Source organism: Bos indicus x Bos taurus, chromosome 21 (genome assembly GCF_003369695.1).
Source record: "Bos indicus x Bos taurus breed Angus x Brahman F1 hybrid chromosome 21, Bos_hybrid_MaternalHap_v2.0, whole genome shotgun sequence".
Lineage (NCBI taxonomy): Eukaryota > Metazoa > Chordata > Mammalia > Artiodactyla > Bovidae > Bos > Bos indicus x Bos taurus.
Genome location: NC_040096.1, coordinates 19962924 through 19990547, shown reverse-complemented (window position 1 = coordinate 19990547; position 27624 = coordinate 19962924). Strand labels below are relative to the sequence as shown.

General features: G+C 49.0%; 2 protein-coding genes across 2 annotated transcripts; one reads left to right on the top strand and one right to left on the bottom strand.

Moving 5' to 3' along the window:
* The first annotated feature begins 1555 nt into the window (after nucleotides 1-1555).
* On the top strand, nucleotides 1556-8178 carry LOC113879801 (myeloid-associated differentiation marker-like). The gene is made up of 2 exons (XM_027521605.1): nucleotides 1556-1640; nucleotides 6623-8178. Exon 2 carries the CDS (start codon nucleotides 6771-6773, stop codon nucleotides 7656-7658), a length of 888 nt encoding a protein of 295 aa, XP_027377406.1. The 5' UTR covers nucleotides 1556-1640; nucleotides 6623-6770; the 3' UTR covers nucleotides 7659-8178.
* A 6866-nt stretch (nucleotides 8179-15044) lies between these two features.
* LOC113879919 (myeloid-associated differentiation marker-like) lies at nucleotides 15045-25002 on the bottom strand. Its single transcript, XM_027521758.1, has 2 exons — nucleotides 24963-25002; nucleotides 15045-19182 (listed from the first exon to the last, which is right to left on the bottom strand). The coding sequence occupies exon 2, from the start codon at nucleotides 19037-19039 to the stop codon at nucleotides 18101-18103; it is 939 nt and encodes a 312-aa protein (XP_027377559.1). The 5' UTR covers nucleotides 19040-19182; nucleotides 24963-25002; the 3' UTR covers nucleotides 15045-18100.
* Between the last annotated feature and the right edge of the window lie 2622 nt (nucleotides 25003-27624).

Sequence of the window (27624 nt, the reverse complement as noted above, 5' to 3'; positions counted from 1 at the left end):
GAGATGCAGGCATGGAGCCAACCTTCCCCATGGAGGAGGGACCTGGACTGGAACTGAGAGAGGAGAACAGGGGCCTGAAGGGGTTTCAGGGCTGTGACAGGGACACGTGGCCAGAGTGGCAGGGACCCTGGAGACCACGGAATTGCCCAGGTCACCTGCCCAAGACAGGGCTGCAGTCCTGCCTCACACGGGGGCTCCTCTAGGGTCCAGTGTGTCGGGGGAGTGGGGGCCCTCCCAGCCCGCCCCCTCCTCAGGGACAGCTGCCCTGTTTCCAAGGGACTATTTGCTGAGATGCCCCCAGGGCTGAAGGGCCAGCACCCTGATCCCCAGCAGCTTCCTGCCATAGTGATGGTGATGGTCAGACACTATCAACAGAGGTAAAACTTTGCTTGTTTTACAGCCAAAGTCTTATGAATAGTTAAACACAGCTCCAGAGTTTGATGGACTGTTTTTATCTGTATTGATCTGTTTGATCAGTCCAAAAAATGGACTGTGTGGATCTGCCTGTTTTTGTCTGTTTCTATCTTAGTTCTTTCTCTAGAAATATATGACCAGTGACCTGTAGAATAATGACCCACTGATCTGGACAATGTAAGGACCCACTCAAGTTTAAAAGCCAGAAAGGTGTCTCGTGGTTAATGTAAAGTCTCTAAAAATAGAAGCACAGAGCACCTCCAGCAATGCAGCCTACAGCCTGCATCCCTTTCCTGTTTCCCGCCTTGTATAAATTCCGGCTCAACCTTGGAGTGCTGCGAGCTGGTTCTTTTGCACAGTGGTCTGCCTTCTCCCCCGGTTGCATCTTCCTTAAAATAAAGCTACTTTTCTTTTACTCAACACTTGTTTCTCAATACTGAGTTCTTATTCTGAGCTGGGTGACAATGTTGGCCATCCAGGCAGCAGTCATGTCCCTGGGGCTCCGGACCCTCCCCCTCCTCCGGGGGCGACAAGGGTGGTGCCTCTGAGAAGGTCGAGGTGCCAGTTGCTCCCAGCGAGGATCTACAGGGATGTGCCAGTAGCTGCCAAATGTGTTAGTTTCCGAACTTGCCCTGTCCCTCCCGAGTCCTTCTGTTGCAGGAAGGGGGACCCCTTCCAGGGCCCGAAACTGGGCTCTTGTGTAACACTTGGAAATGAATTGTCTGAGGAGACACATGCGCTGACAAAGCAAGAGATTTTATTGGGAAAGGGCACCCGGGTGGAGAGCAGGAGGGTAAGGGAACCCAGAACTGCTCTGTCACATGGCTCGCTGTCTCGGGTTTTAGGGTGATGGGATTAGTTTCCGGGTGGTCTTTAGCCAATCATTCTGACTCAGAGTCCTTCCTGGTGGTGCCTTGTTCAGGCAAGACGGATGCCAGAGAGAAGTATTCTGGGAGGTGGTCGGACAGGTGGTGCCTCCTTTTGACCTTTCCCGAACTCTTCTGGTTGATGGAGGCTTATTAGTTCCCTGTTCCTTACCAGGACTTCCTGTCGTAAAACAACTCATGGAAATGGTTACTATGGTGCCTGGCCAGGGTGGGTAGTGCCTGGCCAGGGTGGGCGGTTTCAGTCAGCGTGCTTCCCCTAACACTTCCTCACAGCCTGCTTTCACTTTCTGTTGAGAGAAGGAAACTGGCCTCTGAAGGAGCTGCGGAGCTGTTGACTGAGTGAGTAGAGGGGTGTGTACCTTGGAAGCCCCCTTCCCACCTGTTTGGGAATATTCTTTGCCCTTTGGAACTTTGGGGTCAATTTGGACAGAACAGGAGTGGGACCTGGCTTTTCTGTGACTCTGTACCAGTCTCTACCCAAGAGGAATTTGCATGTTTGTTTGTAATCTGTTCCAGGGGAGTGGGTGAAGTGAAGATGGGGCCTACATCCATCCAGTGGACTTCTAGACTTTGTAGAAGTCCACTGGACACTTCCTGGCAGGTTGGCAAAACTAGAGCTATGACCTTGTTTTAAAAAAGTCTTTTTTTTAATTGCAATACAGACTGGCCCAGTTTGCTTTCGATTCTGAAGAATGGTGGCCCCTGAATGGGTCTCTAAATTCCTCCACTATTTGGACTTAGAACTAATTTGTCAAAGATCTGGTAAGTGGGAGGGAACTCCATGTGCAGGCCTTCCTGTTACTCCATAGTAACAGTAACAGGGCACTGAAAGGCAAAATTCTTCCAACAAGGACACTAAATTAAAGGCAAAAGGGAAACTAAACTGTGAAAAGCCTGCCCCCTTTACAGACGAGTCTTTGCAGGCGAGGGAGTGAAAAGAGGGGATCAGCTTCTTATGGATCTGAATTTCCCCCACCTCTGTGGTTCTTATCCTAATGCTCCAGGCAGGGGCTGCCTAGGTCTGCGCCCCCTTCCCCCAGTCTCTGGACGGAAGAAGACTTCTATTGTTCTAACACCAGGGGAGTTCTAACCTGGGGCACCCCCCACCCCACCCCCTGCCCAGCATGAGAAAAAAAGGATCTGAAATAGTTTCTTCCTTTAAGACCTGACAGGACACTCGGTTTGGTCAGGGTGTGTCCACTACAGGGGGAGGGGGAGGGAGAGGGTAGATTTCCAACAAGACAGTTCTCTGCAGGAGGTCTGAGTGCGAGAGGACAGCCAGTTGGCCATCATTGGATTTTGTTTTCCACCTCAAACCTACTAAACCATAAAAACACCAGTCCTCCGTACACAGGCGATCCAGGAAAAATGGTAGAAACGTTCATTAGTATTTTTTCCGACCCCGCCCCCGGTTGTAGGCTGATGCACAGACATGGGCGATGATCGGCTTCACAGTGGGGGTGCAGCACCTTGTTCCCGACACTGGTGTCTCAATGTTTGGCTTCCTGAGGGATAAGCAGACAAGCCCGAGTTGGGTAACATGGCTAAGGGGCTTCCAGAAGCTAAAAGAGGCAAAGAGGGACCCTTCCCTGGGGCATCAGAGACAGAGCAGCCCTGCTGACACCTTGTTTCAAAACTCTGACCTCCAGAACTGTGAGAGAATACACTGCTGTTTTAAGCCATCAGGCTTGTGATGATTTGCTGCAGTAGCCCTAGATATTCAAGATGAATTTCCAGAAATGAAAAATAAATTCTTTGTCATATTTTTTTTTTTTTAAGTTTTCAGAAAAGCTTGCTGACCTCCTACTCTAGAGCATGGTGGTCATGTGGATCCCAGGACCCCTGGTCATATCCTGTGTCCCCCCGTGTCTGAGACTCACAGGGGAGGGTCAACTGATCTAGAGAAGGCAGGTCAGTCCAAACACCCGCAGGAGCCAGGAGGGAAGGAAATAAGTAAAGGGGATGGAGAGGACTAGGGCCCCTGGAAAGGACCAGCTGCACCTCAAAAGGGTGGTGAAAAAGCAAGATGCCGTGTGCATGACACGGTCTCATGTGTATAAAACTGAAAAAGATATACAGATATGCCTTATAAACTTGTATGCATATATGTACACACATGTCCAAATGTGATGTCAGAGCATGTGAAATGCGCTGAAGGCTGTACATGAGGTTGAGGACATGGATGCTCCCTGAATGGAGGGGCAGATGCTTCTGTGAGCAGGCAGGAAGCCTGGCCACACCCAAGAGGGGAAACAGGCACATGGGAGATGATCATAGTCCTAATTTTTGTCAGTTCAGTTATACATGAGAAAAAGAAAATATAGAAAATTAAACGGAGAATGAAAACAATATAAAGGAGACAGCAGCTGCTCAGCTCCAGTGACCCCCTTTTTAGGGAATGCAGCCCAGTGAAACTGGATCTCCTGAGGCTTGAAAAGGAGCTGGAAATCTGGATTTTCATGTGAAATTGGAGCACTGTGCAGCTACCAAACACTTGAGGAAAAAAATAATGTTGATTCTCTACCATCGCTTTCTGAAGGGAAACCAAACACATCCCTGGACCACCTCCAGTCCAAGCTGGTTTGCAGCCCCTGATCTGCAGCAAATCAAGCTGCATATGCTGATGTCCAGAGTGGGGCCAGGGCCTTCTGGGTCCTTTGTGAGGGGGAGGGGGACAGGTAAATGGCATGGGTTGAGTGTGCCATGCACCAGGGCTCTGATAAGCCCTTCACATGCTTCCATACATTTAATTAATGTAAAGTAGATACTAAAGTCCCCTGCACAGACGGCGAAACTAAGGCTCTGGTGAGTAACTTGCCCAGGTTCATCCAGCTCTGAGGGATCTCCCACAATCTCTCCCCTCTACCTTCTTTGCCCTTCTGGCACCTCCTCCTCCTTCCTCTGTCCTGACCATGACCTTCCTGGTTCCCTGTCTTCCAGTCCACACGTCTGGCTGCTGGGCAGGCAAGGCTCAGCCACATCCAGGCTGTACTCCGACGGGGGCACCATGTCCAGGATCACAGATTAGAGTGGAGGAGGGGCTGCTGGGGAGACTCAGGCAAAGCTGCTGATTTCCAGGTCGGGGAACTGAGGCCCAGAGAGGGCACAGGCCTGACCCAGGGTCACACAGCAAGAACCTCATCCTCTCCTTCCCCAAGCCCTCCCTCTGTGACATGAGAAGGATCCAAAGTTGTCATTTAGTCTTAGGTGGAATCTCAGGGTGAGTTCAGGTAATTAAGCCAGGATCAAACTGGGGTACAGAGAGCATGACACCCCCAGCATTCCTCACGCCAGTGCCCCTCCCCACCCTTGGCAGTGCCCACTGGGAGGCCAGCAGGCTCCAGGGCTCCACTGGTGATTGGGGCTCAAGGAGCTTTGTGAGTCCAGGAAGGTTCTCAGGCTTTGTTTTGTGTTTCTCTTTCTAGCCTCAGCTTGTCCCGGGGTTTATTATCAGCAAAGTGACAAGGCCCCTGATGGCAGGAAGCTGGCTGGGGCTCAGGGTGCTGGCCCTTCTGCCCTGGGGGCCTCTCAGCAAATAGTCCCTTGGAAACAGGGCAGCTGTCCCTGAGGAGGGGGCGGGCTGGGAGAGGCACACTCCCCCAACACTGGACCCTGGAGGAGCCCCTGTGTGAGCAGGACTGCAGCCCTGGCTGGCGGGACTGTCTTGGGCAGGTGACCTGGGCAATTCCGTGGTCTCCAGGGTCCCTGCCACTCTGGCCATGTGTCCCTGTCACAGCCCTGAAACCCCTTCAGGTCCCTGTTCTGTCTCAGTTCCGGGCCAGGCCCCTCCTCCATGGGAAGGTTGGCTCCATGCCTGCATCCCTTCTGGGTCAGAAGACCCCTACTGGGCTGCCTCAGCGCCACTGGGACCCTGGGGTCCCCCCAGTCATCTCCACTCTGCCCCCCGCACCCCCCTCCCCCCAAGTCCCAGGAGCATTCTCAGGGCTGGCCCCTCCCAGGGGTCCTGCAGGGGCCTCCTCTTTCAGCTCCTGCCCTTAAAAGGGGGTGATCATCCATCCATCCTCACCCCCTCCCTGAGATGCCCTGGAAGACTCCCCATCAGCATCAGACACAGCATCCTTGTTCATTTCCAATCCCTTCTTCCCTGCTTGGAAGCTGCTAACCAGTCTCCCAGGCCAGGAAAACCCACACAGGTAGGACTACTCCTAGATCTTTCCAGACTGGCGCATGGATGGCTGCTTTGGAGCTTATGAGCCAAACATTATGTTAATTTGTTCAGTGATTTCTCCAAGACACTCGTCCTTGGAGTCACGCTGGGTTGAGATATCCCCTCCCCAGTGGGGAAGAGTCACAGGTTGAGACAAAAATGGGTGGAGGGGATTCACAACAGTCCCTACTTCCCATGTCATTCTGTTCCCACGGCCTTGCTCTTACCTCATGGCTCCTCCCTGTTCACCCCTGAAACTGCCCTTCTGTGGTTGAAGCTGTGTCCCCTCAGATGGCAGCTCCTTCTAGTGATGCTGCAGGGAGGACAGGCCGGGACACATCCTCCAAAAGACTACAATCCATAGTCTTTTTTCTGAAATCCCTTTGGGACAGATATGCTTCTGAATTCAGAAACTTTCTGCTTCCGACTAGTAACACGGTACATCTACTCTATGTGACATCACACCCCACTGGTGTCTAAAAACAATTTGTGATCAAACACATTCATTTTGGCAGCTGTACTTTTGAACATTCACTTTCATTGAAATAAACAAAAATTGTTAATTGTCTCAGGTCTGTTCAGGTCAAAATTTGCTACCAAACTATTTTTTTTTTAATTCTTTTTCAATTTTGAGAATCATGAAGGTTTGTGATTGTAGAAAAGGAGAAGCATACTCTATATTCCTTTAAATAATGGTATCTAACACAAAGAAGGCGATGGCACCCCACTCCTGTATTCTTGCCTGGAAAATCCCATGGATGGAGGAGCCTGGTAGGCTGCAGTCCATGGGGTTGCTTAGAGTCAGACACAACTGAGCGACTTCACTTTCACTTTTCACTTTCATGCATTGGAGAAGGAAATGGCAACCCACTCCAGTATTCTTGCCTGGAGAATCCCAGGGACAGGGAAGCCTGGTGGGCTGTCGTCTATGGGGTCGCACAGAGCCGGACACGACTGAAGCGATTTAGAAGCAGTAGCAGCAGCACAAAGAGATAAAAATATATACACAGTTTTGATGCCACCCTCAGTCTAGCTGTGAGTTTAGGATAAAACAAGTCTCCTGAAAAAGCCACCAGTGATGTGTGGGGAGAATCATTCTGGAGTGGCTATGCTGTTACCCAAGTGTCTTGAGTCATTGATTCTAATTCTACAGGTCCTGAGCCTCAGCCTTCACAGGGCCCTGGGTCGTTTCCAGGCATCTGACTCAATCCATCTCCGGATCTGGATCTTTCTCTGGTGGATCTTCAGTGAGGACCACTGCCACAACCAGTGACCGTGACCTGTCTGACCATCACAGCACCATGGCCACCAGGTCCACATCCACAGACCAGGACTACTTGGCCTTGGTGTGGTTCTGCTTCCGCCTGCTGCAGTTGTTCTCCAGCTGTATGGCCTTCTGGCTGGTGACTTCTGGCTTTCGGAAGAGGGGCTACGGGGACGTAAATATCTGGGCCATGCTCATCTGGTTCCTCTCTTTGCCCATAAGCCTCATCATAGTCATAGTTGAATTATGTTATATCCAGTCCCACTTTCATTTCTCGTACCACATGCCCCTCACAGATGCCTGCTTCGCCGCCCACGTCTATCTCTCACTACTCGTCGTCCAGTCTATCCGGAGACACCGGTTTTTGCCTTATGAACCTTTCATAGACCGCGTCAACGCTGCCCTATCATTCACCTACATTACGTGCTTCCTTTATGGTGTAGAACTGTCTTGCACGTGGAACTGCGACAAGCTCAAAGACCTCACCTGCGCTGTGTACACCACACAGGGCGTGCTGAAGGTGCTGGAGATGTTTGTGGCCTGTGTCATCTTCACCTTCATCTGCAACACCTCCCGGCACCCAAAGGAGCCAGCTCACGAGTGGTGTCTGGCCATCTATTGGATCTGCTTTATCCAGGCAGTTGTGGCCACGCTGCTGAACCTGGGCAGCTGGGAGTACAGGCTGCCCATCCAGCTGACCCTGCTCTCCGTCCTCCTCTACTCCACTGCTTTGGTTCTCTGGTGGCTCTACCCAGTAGATGAGGAGATTGAGGGCAAGCCCAAGGGATTCTGGGTCTTGTACATGTTGAGGCTCACCGACCGCTGGAGCCGCTGGAGCCGCAGGGACCATCGACAGGCTGTGGTCATCCTGACAGCCATCAACCTGCTGATTTATGTGGCCGACCTGGTGATCTCAGCCCGCTAGGTTTTGTCAAGGACTGAGGATCAGCCCTCTTGTCAATGGAGGTTTCTATACTGAGCTCTGATGTCATCTTCCTGGCTCCCCTTCTCACATTCTTTCCCGTTCATCTCTCTCTCTTTTCTGTTTCCTTCTCTCCATATGCTCTTTGTCCTGTTTTATGTGTTTGCTCACACCCTGTTTTGTCTTTCTCTTGCTTCTCTCATCTTTTCTACATTTTCTGCTTTTGCCCCTTTTCTGATCATCCTTGGTCTCCTATGTCCTGACCTCCTCTCCCCATTTTCCTGCTGATCCATCAAGATCAGATTTCTTCCTTCTCTGCCCACCACCGCCTCCCACCTCCTAAGGTGCTGACTTCACAGCACACACCTCACTATGTGGCTGTTCACACGCTGGACATCCAGAGGGGCCTCGTTGCCAAAGCAAGTCTGTACCCCTGGCAGTGCCTTAGTTGGTGTGTGTGTGTGAGTTTAGGGGTGGCATGGGTAACTAGGCTGCTGCTGCTGCCGCTAAGTCGCTTTAGTCGTGTCCGACTCTGTGCAACCCCATAGACGGCAGCCCACCAGGCTCCCCTGTCCCTGGGATTCTCCAGGCAAGAACACTGGAGTGAGTTGCCATTTCCTTCTCCAATGCATGAAAGTGAAAAGTGGAAGTGAAGTCTTGCAGTCGTGTACGACTCTTTGCGACCCCATGGACTGCAGCCTACCAGGCTCCTCCGTCCATGGGATTTTCCAAGCAAGAGTACTGGAGTGGGGTGCCATTGCCTTCTCCGGGGTAACTAGGCATTGGGCCTCAATTATCTGAGTGGAAGGCGGGTGTACAGTGTGCCCTCCCTTCAATTAAAAAAAAAAAGTCTCAAGAGGTTAACTATTTCCAGCGGGCAGAAGTCTTAAAACAGAGACCCTGGATTCCAGGGCCCCACCTGATGTTCAGCCCCTTTGAGATTGGCTCCAGAATTTTTGCAGGCTCACTAAACACCTGCTGCCTAGAGGGTATCTTAGAGGAAGCCAGGGGTGAATGCCTTCCATCCCAACTACTCTATAGGGAATAAAAAAAGAAGCTGGTGAAGAACCCCAGGATCTTGAAGACACCTGTTTGCAGCGTTGGTGAGGGGCAGCGATGTGGCCCTCCTGCCCCAGCGTTCAAAACAGCACCCTAGTGTCACCAGGGCTAGAGGTGCCAGGAAAGTGGAGGTCTGAGGGAGGCGCAGGGGAAGGCCCCCCACTGCTGCCACTCTCTCCTGGACTGGGGTGAAGCACAGGGGCAGGTGGGGTGGAGCAGGGGGCATTCCCAGGAGGTAGTCTCCATGGCAGGCAAATCTTAAGAAGCATTGAAATAAAATTAACATTTTAATGAAAGACAAGAGAAATTTAAACATAAACTTTTGGTTAAATACTGCAGAGATCACATGAAATAAGCACTGAAAAGTGTCCACTGGATGTGACCATTTGAAAGTCATTGACAGCCTTGCTTAGAGCTTTTTTATGAAGTTCTCAGGACAAAAGCCAGTGCATTGGAGACAGAGAAAGAGAACGAAAGACGGTAAATATAGGTTTCTCCTGGGGCAGCTAGTGTCTGTAAGGGGAAAGAGAGGGTCACAGTTGGAGAGGAGCCAAGGGTCAAGGGAACCTAGATGATAAGTTTGCAAAAGGTCATTTACTATTGCTTGACTTCAACCCAAAGGAACATCCAAATACTGACACAAGGCCCAAAGGGGAAAATACTTTTTAATGCCCAGAGCATGATAAAATGTGAATCACGGTGACAGTGTATGACATCATTTAGGTAAATAGGAGATATGTTAACTTGTTATCAAACAGTCTGAATGGTCCAACTGTTTTGGAGTCAGAACAGGAAATAAAGAGAAAGAGGGTAAAGGTTATTAATGTTAAGAAACTTGTGATTATCACTTCAGAGTTACTTACTTCATGAACCCAATTCTTCTGTACAGTATATTGGACAGTAGATGCATGCAGCTATTTAATTTTTTTTAATCATATCCTTTTGTTTTATTTATTTATTTTAGCCAAGCCATGCAGCATGTGGGATCTTAGTTCCCCAAATGGGAACTGAACCTGTGCCCCCTGCAGTGGAAGTGCAGAGTCTTAACTACCAAGGAAGTCCCCTAATTTTTAACTAAATAAAATTAAATAGATTGAAACATGCAAGTCCTCAGTCCTACCAGCCACATTTCAAGCACCATATACCTACATGTTGTTAGAGGCTACTGTATTGAACAAGACAGGTATAGAATATTTCTATCATTGCAGAAAGTTCTACTGGGGACTTCCCTGGTGGTCCAGTGGTTAAGAATCTACCTTGCAATGCAGGGAATGTGGGTTCAATCCCTGGTTGGGGAAGTAAGATTCCACATGTCTCAAAACAACTAAGCCTGCATGCCATAACTAGCGAGCCCACGTGCATCAGCTAGAGACTCCATGCACCACAGCCAAAGATCCCAAGTGATGCAATGAAGACCTGATGAGGCCAAATAAATGAATAAATACATATTTTAAAAAGTTCTGCTGACTGCTCTGCTTCATATATTCCAAGGCCGTATAGTTAGATGCATATATGTTTGGGCTTGTTATGTCTTCTTGTTTACTTTCTCAATTCAAAAACTATCTCCTTGTCCCTTGTGATGTTTATTACCCCAAATTCTGTTTCTCAGAATTTAAATTTGCAATCTGGGCTTTAGTTAATGAATTTACATTTACCTAAAATATCTTTTTCCACATTGTTTCCTTGCCACACTTGAACTTTACACAATCTACATGGATATTTCAGTGTTTTTGCTAATCGAGGTGATAAGGGAATAACAGAAAATAAGGTTTTGACACAAAATTGGCCTACCGACTTTCCTGAAACAGTCCACTAAAAATTCATACAGGTTGATTCAGGTCAGTTTCATTTTTATCTAGCAATTTCTTTTCTGCTCTTGTTAATTTCTTATTGAATTTCTCATTGAATTTCTCCTTGGGAAATAGTCTAAAAATACCTATTTCCTTAAAAACAATCAGTCCCTCTGGTAGGCTGGAAAAATATTTCTTGGAGAGATAACCTTGTCAACTCCTGTATCCTGTGAATGTTATTTATTTGGAGGAAAAAAAAAGATCTTTGCAGATGTGACTAAATTAAAGTGAGCAGAGAAGGGAGGAGGAGGCCAATATTGGGGTGGGTGGTGGGGCAGAAGGAAATGGGGTCAGGTTCCACATAAGGGGAAAGTATTGAAGAAACTGGGGCCTTGTAACCTGGACAGTCAAGAACTCAGGGTTGAGATGGAGACATGAGGATGAGGTGAAGATGGGTGACAGGTCACCATGTGGAAGTGACACTGGATTTATCCTGGCTGGAAACTTCAGTGGGGAAAGCCTTGTGTGTATAAACCAGGGACTCAACCCTCCGAGCAGTGCTTTCCAGACTACGACTCCTCTGTCCTTGGGCACGTCCAGGCCAGGGTCCATGGCCCAGGTGAAAGGAGTCAGGTGGCAGGGGGGAGGTGGGCTAGGGTTCAGGGCTCAACCTGGTGTCCTGTGATCCAGACATAGCCCCAAACCTGTTCCCATGGGTCAGCGTTTCTTCACAGACACCATCAGCTGGGCTGAGAGGCACCTGTGCAGTGCAGCCTGCATTCTCAGTCCTGACAAGCATCAGTCTGGGGTCACTCACTTGTTCCTGGGTCAACCGCTTAGGCATTGGGGGTGGTGAGCCTTGGAGCAGAGGTCCTGACCACACTCATCATCCTCCCCATTTCTAGGTTCACACGCAGCCCCCTCGGGGCAGGAGGGGACGCACAATGTCTTCCCACAGGCTCAGGTGAGAGCACATCCCAGCCAGGACTGCCATGCCAGATGCACTCCCCTCCCACCCCACACACACACTGGAGACTCCCCACAGGCTGTTCCTTCTTCCTCTCCTCCCGCTGCCATCCTGCTGGGTCTATCCCGGTCTCCAGGGACTGGTTCCTACCACCCAGGACGGCAGAGTCACTCATGGAGCCTCCTGCCCTGCAGCAGACTGTCCCCAGGATGTCGAAGGCTTGAGAAGGGCACAAGGGCAGGTGTTCTGTGAGCTGAGATGAAGGACAACATGGGGACACACACCCTCCCCCTGGCCCAGGACAGGATGGCAGAAGCAACGGAGCAGAGAGAAGGTGGGAGGTGGATGGTGAGAAGAGGGGCTGGGGAACTAATCTGGAGAAGCAGAGTAGGGCAGCTAAAGGGCTTGGGAAGAAACCACCGAAAGGCGAAGGGTGTTGAGAAGCACAGCTCTCACTTCTCCCTGTTGCCTGGGGTGGACCCTGACCTGCTCTTTTCAGAACTGAGAGCAGAAGAGCAGGAGGAAGTGACCTCCATGCGGATGCCTGAACAGGCTAGAGCAGAGTTCAGCATGAGCCCAGTTCTTTCCATGGTGGCTACGGAGTCGGGACTATTGTCCCCATTTCACAAAGGAGACGACTGAGGCAGGAGTTGCCCAGATATGAGTAGAGCCATAGGTGACAGCAGGGCTCCTGGGTTGTCCCAGGTCTGCTCTCTGAGGAGTTGCTCCCAGTGGTCTGCTGGGGAGGACAGAGCAGGGGCTCAGGAGCCAGGCTGGGGTCACTGGAGGACTGTGAAAGATGACATGTGTGAAGCATGGAGCCCAGAACCAGTCACAAAGCAGCCCCTCAACAAACATCACCTCCCATGCCTCCTTCTATCACAGCCTCAGTGAGAAAACCCAGCATTTGCAGCATCAACCCCAGGTGTGTGGGGGCCCAGCTAGGTCAGGGGTCCAGAGGGGCAGCAGGGGTGGCTCTGCCTTTATTAGGAACAGGGGTGATGGTGCTGTTTATGGGTCCCCACCACCCCCAGCCTGGTGCTGGGCACCCTGCCTATGGGGGACCTCAGCCCCCTCCTCAGCCCTTTGATGGACAGGACCTGAGCTCACAGAGGTAGACACGGAGTCAGGTGGGCTGACTGGGGTCTCTCTAGAGCATCAGCCTGTGCTTCTCACCTGGTTCAGTGGTACAAATAGCAGGCATTGCTGTTGTAAAGCAGCACCCCCTCCCCGCCCCCCAACCCCCTGAGTGAAAAACACGGTAGTTTGGTGTCATGAAACTGTTAGTTGCTTAGTTGTGTCTGACTCATTGCGACCCCATAGACTGTAGTCTGCCAGGAGGCATGGCAATCCTCTCCACTATTCTTGCCTGGAGAATTCCATAGACACAGGAGCCTGGCACAGGTTTCATGTTTGAGAAGTGCTGCCTACATCAGGCTACTGTGCTGTGCAGCCACGGATGAGCCACTGGCCTAAGGGCTGAGCACCTCCAAGGGGACAACAGCAATGCCTGCCATTTGTACCACTGAACCAGGTGACGTAGGTGGTACCACCTGGGAACCAGGTCTGGGAGAGTGGGGATGTGTAGCCTGACCTCTCAGGGTTCTCTCCTGCTCTGGCTCTAGGGTTTAGGGTCATGAACTCGGTTGTTGTTATTATTATTATTTTAATGAACTTTGGAAGCTGTTGGGTTCGGTGGGGCTGCCTGTCTGGCTGTGAGTGGCCACCAAGGGAGAGCCCTTGGTGATAGGTTGCTGCTGAACCATGAAAAGACGCTGGGATTCTTGGCCTCCAGAGGAGAAGAATTCAATCCGGGGCCAGAGATGAGGCTTAATAGCTCAGAGCTTTTGTGTAATAAAGTTTTATTAAAGTATAAAAGAGATAGAGAAAGCTTCTGACATACATATCAGAAGGGGGCAGAAAGAGTACCCCCCCTGATAATTTTTAGCTGGATGTTATATAGTCACTAAGCTAAGTCACTTCAGTCGTGTCCGACTCTGTGCAACCCCATAGACGGCAGCCCACCAGGCTCCCCCGTCCCTGGGATTCTCCAGGCAAGAACACTGGAGTGGGTTGCCATTTCCTTCTCCAATGAATGAAAGTGAAAGTAAAGTCTCTCAGTCGTGTCCAACTCTTAGCTACCCCATGGACTGCAGCCTACTAGGCTCCTCCATCTATGGGATTTTCCAGGCAAGAGTACTGGAGTGGGGTGCCATTGAGCAGTCTGTTAAGAAAGAATGGAATGTCTTAAAACTCAGAGAATGGCACCAGGCCCCTCATCCATAAGATGTATTTGGGGGTGTATTTGCTGTGGCCTGGCCTGGAGGGTGACCCCAGGCTCCCTGACTCCTAGCCCCTAGTTCCTTCCAGGGCTTCAGGCTTCCTCAAAAGGACAGGAACCAGGATTCCCAAAGGAAAACTTTTCCCGAAGGAAATTAACTCAACCTCCTGCTTTGGCTCTGGGGTTTGGATGTCCCCAGGGGAGGGAAAAGCTAGGGAAGCCTCCTTACCTCCCAGGTAGGTGCTGAGGTGAGCGAGTGTCAGGACCCAGAGGGTAGCATGTGCCGTGGCACCAGCCCCATCTCAAGCTCCACGCCTCCTGCACAGCCCGCTCTCAGTGGAGGAAGCATGGTCACAGGGGAGGCACAGGGGCTTCCATCTCCACATCTGAGTTTCCAAGACTGGTAAGTCCAGGGGCCCCGGGAAGAGGGGGGCTGGGAGGGACCAGGGGTCTCTGGCACCCCTCCCCCCTCTAGCAGATGAGGAAACTGACTCAGCAGCAGTGAGTGCCCTCCTCAGGGGGATGGAGCAGGTTTATGCAGAATGAGGGTGGATGGGGCAGAATCCCAGCCTGGAGGATGCTGCTACCACACTTGTCACAAGCAGTGTGGGGCTGTGGACAGACAGCCGGCCTGGGGACAGGGCACCTGGTCCTGACTCTGACTCTGCCACACACAGGGTGACTCTGGACACATTCTGCCCCTCCCCGGGGTCCAGCTGCTCCTCCCCTATGACGAGAGGGTTGAACTAAGCAGAGGACCTTTACACTCTCATTTGAGCTCCACAGTGAGGGGACTGGACCAGCCTTGGAACTGTGACAAATGACGCTAAACCCCCCAGCAGGGGGGATGGAGCAGCTGCCCTCAAGAACCATGAGGCTTGGACAGTGAGCCCCTCAGGTGAGCCCACCCTGGGCAGTTCTTTTACTAAAGCAGAGAGGCACCTTCATCTTCCGGGAAGTGAGGTCCCAGGGTTGTTTTCAATTTGATTTAGGAAAATAGAAGAATGTGAAAATCCTGTACCTAGACTTACAGGGGTAAATGTGCACTTGCTTTTCTCAATGAAAAAAAATTAATCACTAGTCAATCTAAGAAAGAAACCAAAAACTTTATTCAAGCCAACCTGTCAACTATAACCCAGGTCCTAGTTTTTCAGTAAACTGAGAACTGTTCTGAAGACATAAGGCAGGAGATTAGTATGTATGTGATTTGGGGGAAGGGGAACATACAAACAAGCACACGGCTTGGAAGAGGCTTACTGCTCTTCCCAAGGAAAAATACTTTAGCTAAAGGCGTTCATGCTTTTCTAAGTATGAGAAGATGCAAGAACAGAGTTCATAAAAATTTCTCCTAAAAAACTATCACTATCTGAGGGCAGGTTCTCCCAGTTTTCCCAGAGCACAAAATGCCTCATCCTGAGTTTCCCCCCTGAATTCCTTCCAGGATCGACTATAGGTCGGTGACCACAGTGGCTAATGACTTGATTCTTGTACAGCTGGTGATGGGCGACATTCTTTACTGCACAATTCCCTTCCTTTTGACCTTAATTTCAAACAAGATTTGGGAGGCTTTTTTGGCCAATTTGTCCCAGGGTTCTAGGAATGCTCATTCCAAAATCAACCCAGGATTTTGTTGTTAGGCCACTGAATGCGCTGTTACTCACCCACTCCTGGTAACAGTAGCCAAATCCTCTGGAGCACCTGCCTTACTAGTGTGTCAGCTCCAGGAAACGGCTCCCTCTTGTTGCCTCTTTCCTTTCTGTATCCAGAGTCACACTATTACAATCATGGATCTTAAAGAACTTTGCATCACATCAGTCATTTCAAGTCACTTGGTCATCATGATTGTTTATTATAGGCTCAATCACTCATTTGTTAATGCAAGAAACAAGAGTCTTATAAAATAGGCAGGATAAGTAACACAGCTAATGACATTAATAAGGTCCTAAATAAGTAAGTAGTAGTACCTTCTAAGGAGTTACATGCATGCACCAGAGAAACTCAACTTTACGTTTGAGTAGGTATTTCTGCCCTTGATAAGGGCTGGTTAACACATAATACAGATGCACAAAGCATACTAGAATGGAGGGAAGAGGCCGAAAAAGACAGAGAAAATTTTTATTTTTAAATTTTTCTTATCTTGCTTTAAAATACAATTTTTATTTCAGTCCTTAGGATTTCGCCGTGATGTAGACGGCCTCCTGGGAGCCCTCCCCCTGCACCCCACCTGCCTCTGGGTGAAGATCACACGCTTCATCCCAGTACAGGAATGAGGGGCAGCAGAGGGGGGTCTTTCCCCTCCCCTCCCCAACAGCTCTGCTTTTGTGGCTCCTCTGGCCCTGGTGACTCTAGGAGGCTGAGCTCGAGGCTTTGTGATTGAGGACAGGAGATTGAGGGGCCTTCACAGCCACCGGTTACTGTAAAGGGCTGTGGTCTCAATGCAGGGAAGCACATGGTCACACACACATGTATACACACATACCTGCACTGAGCATACACACAGGCACACACCTCTCTGGAGAGGCATCCAAGTGCTGTCATGGCCCCTTTAAAGGTTAGAGGAAAAGATGCTGGCACTGGGGTGGAGCCCAACCTCTTGTGTCACAGGCTGGGCCACACCCCCAGGCTCTGGTCCAGTTGTGGATGGGAGTCAGGGGGAGGGGCTCCCAGAGACCTAGCTTTGGTGAGGGTGGGAATTGGCTAGGACCTTCAGAGCTCTAGACAAGTTGGGCGCAATTAGACTATGTGGATTTGGTTCTGGAGTTTTTTGTCTTTGTCTTTTTCTTTCACTTTTATGAGGTTGAAAAGCTACATTATGAATGTGGAAGAAGGGACAATGCTATTCTCAATGACTGACAGCAGAGGCTGATGGGAACCAAAAGCTCTGGGAATAAAAAAAAAATTGTATGCATTTTATAGATCACATTATGCTGGAGTCCCAGAGAATCAGGAAGCAGCAGCAGAAAGCAACCAGCACACAGAAACACACATGTAGCCTTCCCCGGTGGCACAGTGGATAGAGTACACCTGCCACGCAGGGCACACCCCTGGTCTGGGAATATCCCACATGCAGCAGAGTGACTAAACCTGTGTGCCACAACTACTGGAACCTGTGTGCACTAGAGTCAGTGCTCTGCAACTAGAGAAAGCCCACTCACAACAGTGAAGTCTCAGCACAGCGAAAACTCAATCAATCAATAATTTTTTAAAAAATTCTTTATAAAAAAAAAAAAAGAACTGTGTGTCACTGCACACTCAAGCAATGCAGTTCTTTTGATGATGGGAACAGCAACTCCCTCCCCTCTCCAAACAACCTGCCCAAGAAAATTTGAAAAGAAGCTTCCCCTTTAAGAACAGAGTCACCCAGTAATTTTTGCCCTCCCAATCAGAAAAGAGACGAGAACAGAAAAAAAAAAAAAAAAAAGCAGGCTAACATCACTTTAAGGCTGGTGGGCCCATGCTCTTCTCCCTGCAGAGGCAGGACTGCAGTTTTGATCACTGAGGCAGGAGGGCCACATGGCTGCCCCTCACCAACACAACCCTAGGGTTCTTCACCAGCTCCTTTTGTGATTCCCCAGAGCATAGCTGGGATGGAAGGTATTGACCCCTGGCTTCCTCTAAGATGCCCTCTAGGGAGTGGGTGTTTAGTGAGCCTGCAAAAATTCTGGAGCCATTCTCAGGTGGGGCTGAGCACCAGGAGGGGCTCAGGGGCCAAGGGGCCCAGGGTCTGTGCTTTAAATTTGCCAACTGGGAATTACTATCTCCAGAGACTTTTTTTTTTTTTTAATTTAAAGGGGAGGCACATTGCACACCACCCTCCAACGCTCCACTAGGAGAGAGTGTCCAGTGACTTACCACCTGCCTTCACTCTCCAAAAAAACACACAGACAATTACCAACTAAGGCACCCCCAAGTGGACAGACATCCTTTGGCAATGAGGCCCCTCGGGAGGCCGAGGGTGTGACCGCTGCACAGAGGGCTGTGTGCTGTGGAGTCAGCACCTTAGGAGGTGGGAGGGGGCGGTGGGCAGAGGAGGAAGGAGTCTCAAGTCCTAATGGATCAGAAGAAGGAAGATGGGAAGAGGTGGTCAGGACACAGAAGGTGAGAAAACAAAGAGAGTCAGAATGGGGGTAAAGGCAGAAAATGTAGAAAAGATGAGCGAAGCAAGAGAAAGAGGCAAAAGAGAATGGGGGCTATCACATAAGACAGGAAGGAGACAGAGCAGAAGGAGGGAAGGAAACAGAAAAGAGAGTGAGATGAATGGGGAAGGATGTGAGAAGGGAGAGAGAGCCAGGAAGAGGGCATCAGAGGATGTCAGAGCTCAGTAGAGATCTCCTGTGAGCAGAGAGGATCAGGAGTCTGTGGGTTGACCCCCAGTCCCTACAGAAACCTGGTGGGCCCAGTACCCCAGGTCGGCCATGTAAGTCAGCAGGTTGGCGGCTGTCAGGACGGCCACAGCCAGGCGCTGCTCCCAGGCGCACATGCCGTGGGTAGTTCTATCAACGCAGTTCACATCACTGGACTGCTGGGGCTGCCTGCCATACTTCTCATCAAACTGGTAGAGCAGCCAGAGGACCAGAGCAGTGAAGTGGAGGAGGATAGACAGCAAGTTCAGTCCCAGATGAAAAACGGGGAAGGAGATGGGCAGCCTGTTCTCCCATTCTTCCCGGTCCATCAGCATGGCCAGAACTGCCAGGATGAAGCAGATGGAATACACGGCCACGCACCACTCCAGGGCTGGCTGGTCTATGTACAGGGAGGTGTTGCTGAGGAAGGCAAAGATAACACAGGCCACAAAGGTCTCCAGCACCTTCAGCAGGCCTGGCATGGTGTGCACGAAGCAGGGGATCTCCTTGAGCTTGTAGCATTCCCATACGCAGGCCACTTCCATGACATAAACCACACATGCGATGCAGGAGAACACAGTGGCAGCAATGGCCCGGTTTCGGGTGGCATCATAAGGCAAGAACTTGATGTAGGTGATGGGGTAGAAGATGGAGGCTGAGAGGCAGATAAGGGCAGCATAGCAGGCATAGGTGATGGAGAAGTTGTACCAGCAGAAAGGAAAGTCGGTCGGGAACCTATATAATTCCAGTATGACGATGATGAGCGTACCAATGATACAGAAGCACCAGCTGAACATGATCCAGCTACTTATGTCCCCCCATCGAATCCCCATGTCGAGCACTAGGAAGAAAGCCGAGATGATGCAGACCAGCTGTGGCACGCGGAGGCAGCTGAACACAATGTACAAGCCACACTTTTCTGGGGATGTCCTACCGGTGGACATGATGTTGTGATGGTCAGGCAAGTCCCGTCACCAATATGGCAGTGGTCTTCACTGAGGACCCACCAGCCAACATACACTCTGGAGGCGGATTAAATCAGATGCCTTGAAAAGTCTCGGGGCCTGTGACTGCTGAGGCTCAGGATCTGTGGAGTTAGAACCAATAACTCAATCACTTGGGCAACAGCTCCAGAACTATATTCCCCACCCATCACCCTTGACCTTGTAACAAGACTGCTGCTGCTGCTGCTGCTGCTAAGTCGCTTCAGTTGTGTCTGACTCTGTCAAGACTATCCCATTCCAAACCTCACAGCCCAGTTGGTTTTGCCTCAAGCCATAAAGACTTTTTATCTCTTTGGCTGTGCGCCACTATTTTTGGAGATACCGTGGAATGTGGCCCTTATCCGCAATCCCAACATTTTAAGGCTCCAAAAAGAAAAGAAGAACTTTTATAAATTCCTTTGGCTAGAGAATCTTCCTGAACAGACATGAGAAAATTTATCAGGTCAGTTCAATTCAGTCGCTCAGTTGTGTCCAACTCTTTGCAACCCCATGGACTGCAGCAAGCCAGGGCTCCCTGTCCATCACCAACTCCTGGAGCTTGCTTAAACTTATGGCCATCAAGTCTGTGATGCCATCCAACCATCTCATCCTCTATCATCCCCTTCTCCTCCCACCTTCAATCCTTCCCAGCATCAGGGTCTTTTCAAATGAGTCACTTCTTCTCATCAGGTGGCCAAAGTACTGGAGTTTCAGCTTCAGCATCAGTCCTTCCAATGAATATTCAGGACTGACTTCCTTTAAGACTGACTGGTTTGATCTCCTTGCAGTCCAAAGGACTCTCAAGAGTCTTCTCCAACACCACAGTTCAAAAGCATCAATTCTTTGGCGCTCAGCTTTGTTTATAGTCCAACTATCACATCCGTACATGACTACTGGAAAAACCATAGCTTTGACCATGTGGACCTTTGTCAGCAAAGTAATGACTCTGCTTTTTAATGCTCTGTCTAGGTTTGCCATAGCTTTTCTTCCAAGGAGCAAGCGGCTTTTAATTTCATGGGTGCAGTCAACATCGGCAGTGATTTTGGAGCCCAAGAAAATAAAGTCTGTCACTGTTTCCTTTGTTTCCCCATCTATTTTCCATGAAGTGAGGAGACCAGATACCATGATCTTAGTTTTCTGAATGTTGAGTTTTAAGCCAATTTTTTCACTCCTGTTTTACATTCATCAAGAGGCACTTCAGTTCCTCTTCACTCTCTGCCATAAGGGTGGTGTCATCTGCATATCTGAGTTTATTGATATTTCTCCTGGCAATCTTGATTCCAGCTAGTGCTTCATCCAGCCCAGCATTTCACATGACGTGCTCAGCATATAAGTTAAATAATATACAGCCTTGATGTACTCCTTTCTCAGTTTGGAACCAGTCATTGTTCCATGTCCGGTTCTAACTGTTCCTTCTTGACCTGCATACAGATTTCTCAGGAGGCAGGTCAAGTGGTCTGGTATTCCCATCTCTTTCAGAATTTTCCAGTTTTTTGTGATCCACACAGTCAAAGGCTTTGGCATAGTCAATAAAGCAGATGTTTTTCTGGAACTCTCTTGCTTTTTTGATGATCCAACGGATGTTGGCAATTTGAAACCACCAGAGTGGTTACTCTGCCTTTTCTAAATCTAGCTTGAACATCTGGAAGTTCTCAGTTTACATACTGTTGAAGTCTGGCTTGGAGAATTTTGAGCATTACTTTGCTAGCGTGTGAGATGTGTGCAATTGTATGGTAGTTTAAACATCCTTCAGCATTTCCTTTCTTTGGGATTGGAATGAAAACTGACCTTTTCCAGTCCTGTGGCCACAGTTTTCCAAATTTGCTGGCATATTGAGTGCTGTACTTTTAGGACTGCATCACCTTTTAGGACTTGAAATAGCTCAGTTGAAATTCTATCACCTCCACTTGCTTTGTTTGTAGTGATGCTTCCTAAGGCCCACTTGACTATGGACTCCAGGATGTCTGGCTCTAGGTGAGTGATCACACCATCATGGTTATCTGGGTCATTAAGTTATTTTATTGTATAGTTCTGTGTATTCTTGCCACCTCTTCTTAATACCTTGTTTTTGTTAAGTCCATACCGTTTCTGTCTTTTATTGGGCCCATCTTTGCATGAAAAATTCCCTTGGTATCTCTAATATTCTTGAAGAGATCTCTAGTCTTTCCCATTCTATTGTTTTCCTCTGTTTCTTTGCACTGATCACTGAGGAAGGCTTTCTTATCTCTCCTTGCTATTCTTTGGAATTCTGCATTCAGATGGGTATAGCTTTCATTTTCTCCTTTGCCTTTAGCTTCTCTTTTTTTCTCAGCTATTTGTAAGGCTTCTTCAGACAATCATTTTGTCTTTTTGCATTTCTTTTTCTTGGGATGGTCTTGATCACTACCTCCTGTACAATGTCATGAACTTCCGTCCATAGTTCATCAGGCACTCTATCAGACCCAACCCCTTGAATCTATTTGTCACTTCCTCTGTATCATCGTAAAGGATTTGATTTAGGTCATACCTGAATGGTCTAGTGGTTTTCCCTACTTTCTTCAATTTAAGTCTGAATTTGGCAATAAGGAAATTCATAATATGAACCACAATTCGCTCCCAGTCTTATTTTTGCTGACTGTGTATAGGCCTTCTCCATCTTTGGCTGCAAAGAATATAATCCATCTGATTTCTGTATTGACCATCTGGTGATGTCCATGTGTAGAGTCATCTCTTGTGTTGTTGGAAGAGTAGAGTGTTTGGTATGACCTGTATGTTCTCTTGGCAAAAGTCTGTTAGCCTTTGCCCTGCTTTATTTTGTACTCCAAGGCCAAACTTGCTTGTTACTCCAGGTATCTCTTGACTTCCTACTTTTGTATTCCAGTCCCCTATGATGAAAATGACATCTTTTTTTTGGTGTTAGCTCTAGAAGGTCGTGTAGGTCATCATAGAACCGTTCAACTTCAGCTTCTTTGGCATTAGTGGTTGGGGCATAGACTTGGATCCCAGTGATCTTGAATGGTTTGCCTTGTAAATGAACAGAGATCACTCTGTCATATTTGAGATTGCACCCAAGTATGGCATTTTGGACTCTTGTTGACTATGATGGCTACTTCATTTCTTCTAAGGGATTCTTGCCCACAGTAGTAAATATAATGGTCATCTGAATTAAATTTGCCCATTCCAGGAGTAACAACAAGATGGTGGAGTCGAAGGATGTGCACTCATTTTCTCCCTTGAAAACTCCAGGGAGAGTTGGAGTTGGCAACTCATTGCTGAACAACCATCAACAGGAGAATGTTGGATCCAACCAAAAAAGATATCCCATGTCCAAGGACAAAGGAGAAGCCCCAACAAGATGGTAGGAGAAAATTTAGAGTCTTTATTTATTTCACTTAGTGTGAACGTTCAAAGGTTCAGTGCAAAAACAGTCATATGTTTGTTTATAAGGTGCTTTCAGACCCTTAGAAAAAAGGGTTTGAAAAAAGGGATTGTGGATTGTACTGTGGATGGCTTCTATATTGTTTTCCATTCATATTTTTGTGTGGTTTACTTCTTCTCATGTATGCATGCATGCTAAGTTGCTTCAGCTGTGTCTGAGTCTTCGCAACCCTATGGACTGTAGCCCACCAGGATCCTCTGTCCATGGGATTCTCTGGGCAAGCATACTGGAGTAATATATAAATTAAAAATAATAATAATACTGGAGTGTGTTGCCCTCCTCCAGGGGATCTTCCTGACCAAGGATTGAACCCATGTCCTACGTCTCCTGCATTGGCAGATGGGTTCTTTATCACTAGTACCACCTGGGAAGTCCCTTCTCATGTATAATTGATATAAAGTAGGAGTATGATCATCTCCCATGTCCTGGTTTCCCCTCTTAGGCATGGCCCGTCTTCCTCCTGCTCACCCGAGCATCCACCCTTCCATCCATGTCCTCAACCTCATGTACAGCCTTCAGCACATTTCATGGGCTCTGAAATCATATGTAGAAACATGTGTACATACATGCAAATATGGTTTGAGGCAGTATCTATATCTCTTTTTCCATTTTATAGACATGAAACAATATCTTGCACACAGCACCTTGCTTTTCCACCACACCCGACAGGTGCAGCTGGTCCTCTCCAGGGGCCCTAGTCCTCTCCATCCCCTTTACTTATTTCCTTCCCTCCTCGTTCCTGGGGGCGTTTGGACGACCACCTTTCTTTAGATCAGTGGACCCTTCCCCGTGAGTCTCAGACACTGGGGGACACAGGAGATAACAAGAGGTCCTGGGATCCATGTGACCACCATGCTCTAGGGCAGGAGGTCAGCAAGCTTTTCCGAAAACTTTAAAAAAAAATATGACAAAGAATATACTTTTTATTTTTGGAAATTCATCTTGATTTCCTGGGGTTACTGCAGTGAATTATCACAAGCCTGGTGGCTTAAAACAACAGAGATGTGTTCTCTCACAGTTCCAGAGGTCAGCGTTTTGAAACAAGGTGTCAGCAGGACTGTGGTCTCTCATGCCCCAGGGGAGGTCCCTCTTTGTCTCTTTTAGCTTCTGGAGACCCCTTAGCCATGTTATCCAACTCAGGCTTGTTTGCTCATTCCTCAAGAGGCCAAACACTGAGAGATGAATGTTGGGCTTTGCCTGGGACAAAGTGCTGCACCTCTGCTGTGAACACAATCACCACCCACATCTGTGCATCAGCCCATGATGGGCAGCGGGTTGAAAAATATAATAAACGTTTCCACCATTTTTTGTGGATAATCTCTGTAAAGAGGATTGGCAATTGTCCAGTTTAGTAGGTCTGAGGTTGAAAACAGTGTAAGTCCAATAATAGCCACAGGGCTGTCCTCCTGCAGAGAACTATCTTAGTGGAAATCCAACCCCACCCACCCTCGAGGACACATGGAGGCCAAGCTGAGTGACCTGACGGTCTTAAAAGGAGAGACTACTTCAGACCCCCTTTCTTCCTCATGCTGTGGTGACGCTAAGGCTGTGCCCCGCCCCAACACTAGGACCCCTCCTTCTTCCAGAGACTTGGGGAGCCGGGCACAGACCTCGGGGCAACCTCTACCTGGGCCATCGGGATAAGAACCCCAGAGGTCGGGGTGGAGTCAGTTCCCTAAGAAGCTGGCTCCTCTTCTCCCTCCTTTGCCTGCAAAGACTCCTCTGTAAAGAGTGCAGGCTTTTCACACTTTAGTTTCCCTTTTGTACAATTAATTTAGTGCCCTTGTTGGAAAAAATCCTTATTATGAGTAACAGGAAGGCTCAAATGTGGAATATCCTCCCACTTAACCAGATCTCTGACAAATCAGTTCTAACTGCAAAATAGGGGAGTAATTTAGAGACCCACCTGGGACTACTGCTTTTCAGAATCAGAAACATATGTGAGCCAGGCTGTATTATAATTCAAAAACCTCTTTTTTCTTGGTTATAGGGTTATAGCTCTGGTTTTGCCAATCTGTTAAGATGCGTCCCAGTGAACTTCTAGAAGGGATGGATAAAGACACCCCTCCCCCGCCCCCCAATGCACTTCACATCACTTGTTCCCCTAGAGCAGATTACAAACAAACAAACTAATTCTCTGGGAGAGACTAGTACAGAGTGGCAAGCGAGTCATTTCCCACTCCTGCGGTGTTCAAAGTGAAGGCGTTAGTCTCCGCTTAGTCATGTCCAACTCTTTTGTGACTCCATGGTCTGTAGCCTGCCAGGCTTCCCTGTCCATGGGATTTTCCAGTAAGAATACTGGAGTGGGTTGCCATTCTTTTCTCCAGGGGATCTTCCCAATCCGGGGATCAAACTCTCATTTCCTGCATTGCTGGCAGATTCTTTATGTCTGAGTTCTAAAGGGCAAAGATTATGTCCAAATGGGTGGGAATGGGGGGCTTCCGGGGTGCACGACCCTCTACTCACTCAGTCAAGAGCTCAGCAGCTCCTTCAGAAGCCAGTTTCCTTCTCTCAACAGAAACTGAAAACAGGCTGTCCACAATGAGTGGGGAGGGATAGGAAAATTCCAGAAACTAATGAGTTTAGCAGCTGTAAAACTTACCTGTGGATCCTCCCCACCTTCCCAACAGCAGCCTCCTCATCAACTCAAGTGTAGCTAGAGGGGCAGAGGCTAGGGGACCTGACTCCTGCCTGGTTGCACAAAGGCTCTGACTGTCACCAGGCTCTGATTAGTTTGCTGAAAAGACAATACAGAGAGGTCAGTGTTGGATGAAAGAAAAGTAACTTTATCTTAAGGAAGCCGGCAACTAGGGGAGAAGGTGGGAACCAACGCCCAACGCTGCAAGGTTCAGCTGGGATTTACGCAAGAGAAACAGGAAATGGTTGCAGGATGTGTGCTGGGGTGTGTCGTGCTTCTAGTTTTGGAGACTTTGCATTAAACATAAGGCGCCTTGGTGGACTGAGAACCTGAGTTTGTGGTCATTACATTGTCCAAATCAGCACATCTGCTCTAGGGGTGAGTGGCCATATATTCCTGGAAAAACAAAAACAAAGAAACAGAACAAAACAGGCAAAGTGAAACTGAACCAGTCCATCAAAACCCAGAGCTGTGTAGTTCACAGATTTTATTGTAAAATAAGCAAGATGACAACACCAGTGCTGGTGACCTGCCTGACCGTCACCATCACCATGAGAACCTCCTCAGGCCTGGGCTCCAGGACCGTGGGCTTCTTCCTCCACCTGGGGCAGCTGCTCTCCGCCTGCATGCCCTCCCTGCTGGTGGCCAGCATGGACACTTGGAGTGAGTGCACAGTTAACTGGTCTGTGATCCTGTGGTGCTTCTGCTTCGGTGGGACCCTCCACTGTCTTCATAGTGGAGTTGTGTGGGCTCCAATCCCACTTTCCCTTGTCCTGCTATTCTCTACCACTGTGCCTTCTATTTCACCCTTTGCTGCCTCATTGTTTTCATCATCAACTATGTTCAGTTCTTGCTCCAGGGTCCCACCTGGAACCAGGCCATCTCTGCCACTGCCTTCTCCTTCATCCGTTCTGTGCTTTATGCCACCAAAGTGGCCTGGACCTGTGCCCTGACTGGTGATACATCCTGCTCGGTGCCTGCTGGTCCAGATGTGCTTGGGAGCCTGTTGATCTTCCTGGTCTGTGTCATTCTTGCTCTCACTTATAGCATCCTTGTAAACTGTGACACCCGTTTCCAGTGTACTTCTGCCATGGTAAGACAAATGACCCTGTGCTCCATCTGCTTCTCCCTGGGGACCATGTCCACCCTGTTGCTCAAGGATGACAATGAAACACATATTTGTGGACCATCCTTTAGTATAGATGGAGACCGTGCTCTCCATCCTCCTCTACACCAGCTCTCTGGTCCTCTGGCCATTCTATCCCTTTGAAGAAAAGCTGAGCGGGCAGCCCCCGAGGTCCAGTAGTGTAAGCTGCTGTGGTTAAAAAACTCACCTGCTCTGTGCATCTGGGATGAAGGTTGGACTGTGGGCATCTTGACATCTACTAACCTGCTGATTTACTTGGCTGACCTGCTGTACTTGGTCTTGGAGGCTTCTGTAGGGACTAAGGATGGGCCCCGGGGCTCCCAATTTCTCTTTTCACCTGCAGTTTCTTCACTGAGCTTGGGATGTTCTCTTCCTGGTTCTTTCTCTCCCTTCTCACATCCTTCCCCATTCATCTCCTTCCCTTTCCATTTCCTTCCCTCCTGCTCTGTCTTCTTGTTTTCTTTGTTGGCCCAAGCCCTGTTTTGCTTCTTTCTTTTTTTCCACTCTTATCTTTTCTACATTTTCTGCTTTTTGCCCCTTTTCTGGTCATCCTTGGTTTTCTCGTCTCCTGTGTCCTGACCACCACTCCCCATTTTCCTTCTTCTGATCCATCAGGACCTGAGACTCCTTCCTTCTCTGCCCACCGCCCCCTCCCACCTCCCAAGGTGCTGACTTCACAGCCACAGCCCTCTGTGCAGCTGTTCACACCCTAGGCCTCTGGAAGGGCCTCATTGCCAAAGTGTGTTTGTCCCCCTGACAGTGTCTTATTTGGAGATGTGGGGGGAAGGGCTGGAGATTAGGGTGGGTAGCTAGAGATTCCAGAGAAGGCACTGGCACCCCACTCCAGTACTCTTGCCTGGAAAATCCCATGGATGGAGGAGCTTGGAAGGCTGCAGTCCATGGGGTCGCTGAGGGTCGGACTGAGCGACTTCACTTTCCCTTCTCACTTTGATGCATTGGAAAAGGAAATGGCAATCCACTCCAGTGTTCTTGCCTGGAGAATCCCAGGGACGGGGGAGCCTGGTGGGCTGCCGTCTATGGGGTCGCACAAAGTCAGACGCACAATAGTATTTGTTGACCAAGTGGAGTCTTAAAGTCATCTGACTATTTATGAGGCTGAAAGGGCTCCCAGAGAAGAGGTGGTCTGGGCCCAAGTCCTGAGGAAATGGTTCCCTCCTGTTGCTTTTTCACATATCTGTAGTTGTTGCCATTGTTTGGTCACTAAGTCATGTCCAACTCTTTGCAACCACAAGAACTGTAGCCCACCAGACTGCTCTGTCCATGGGAGACTTGTGGGGCCTTCATAGCCACCAGCTACTGTAAAGGGCTGCCTATCTCAATGC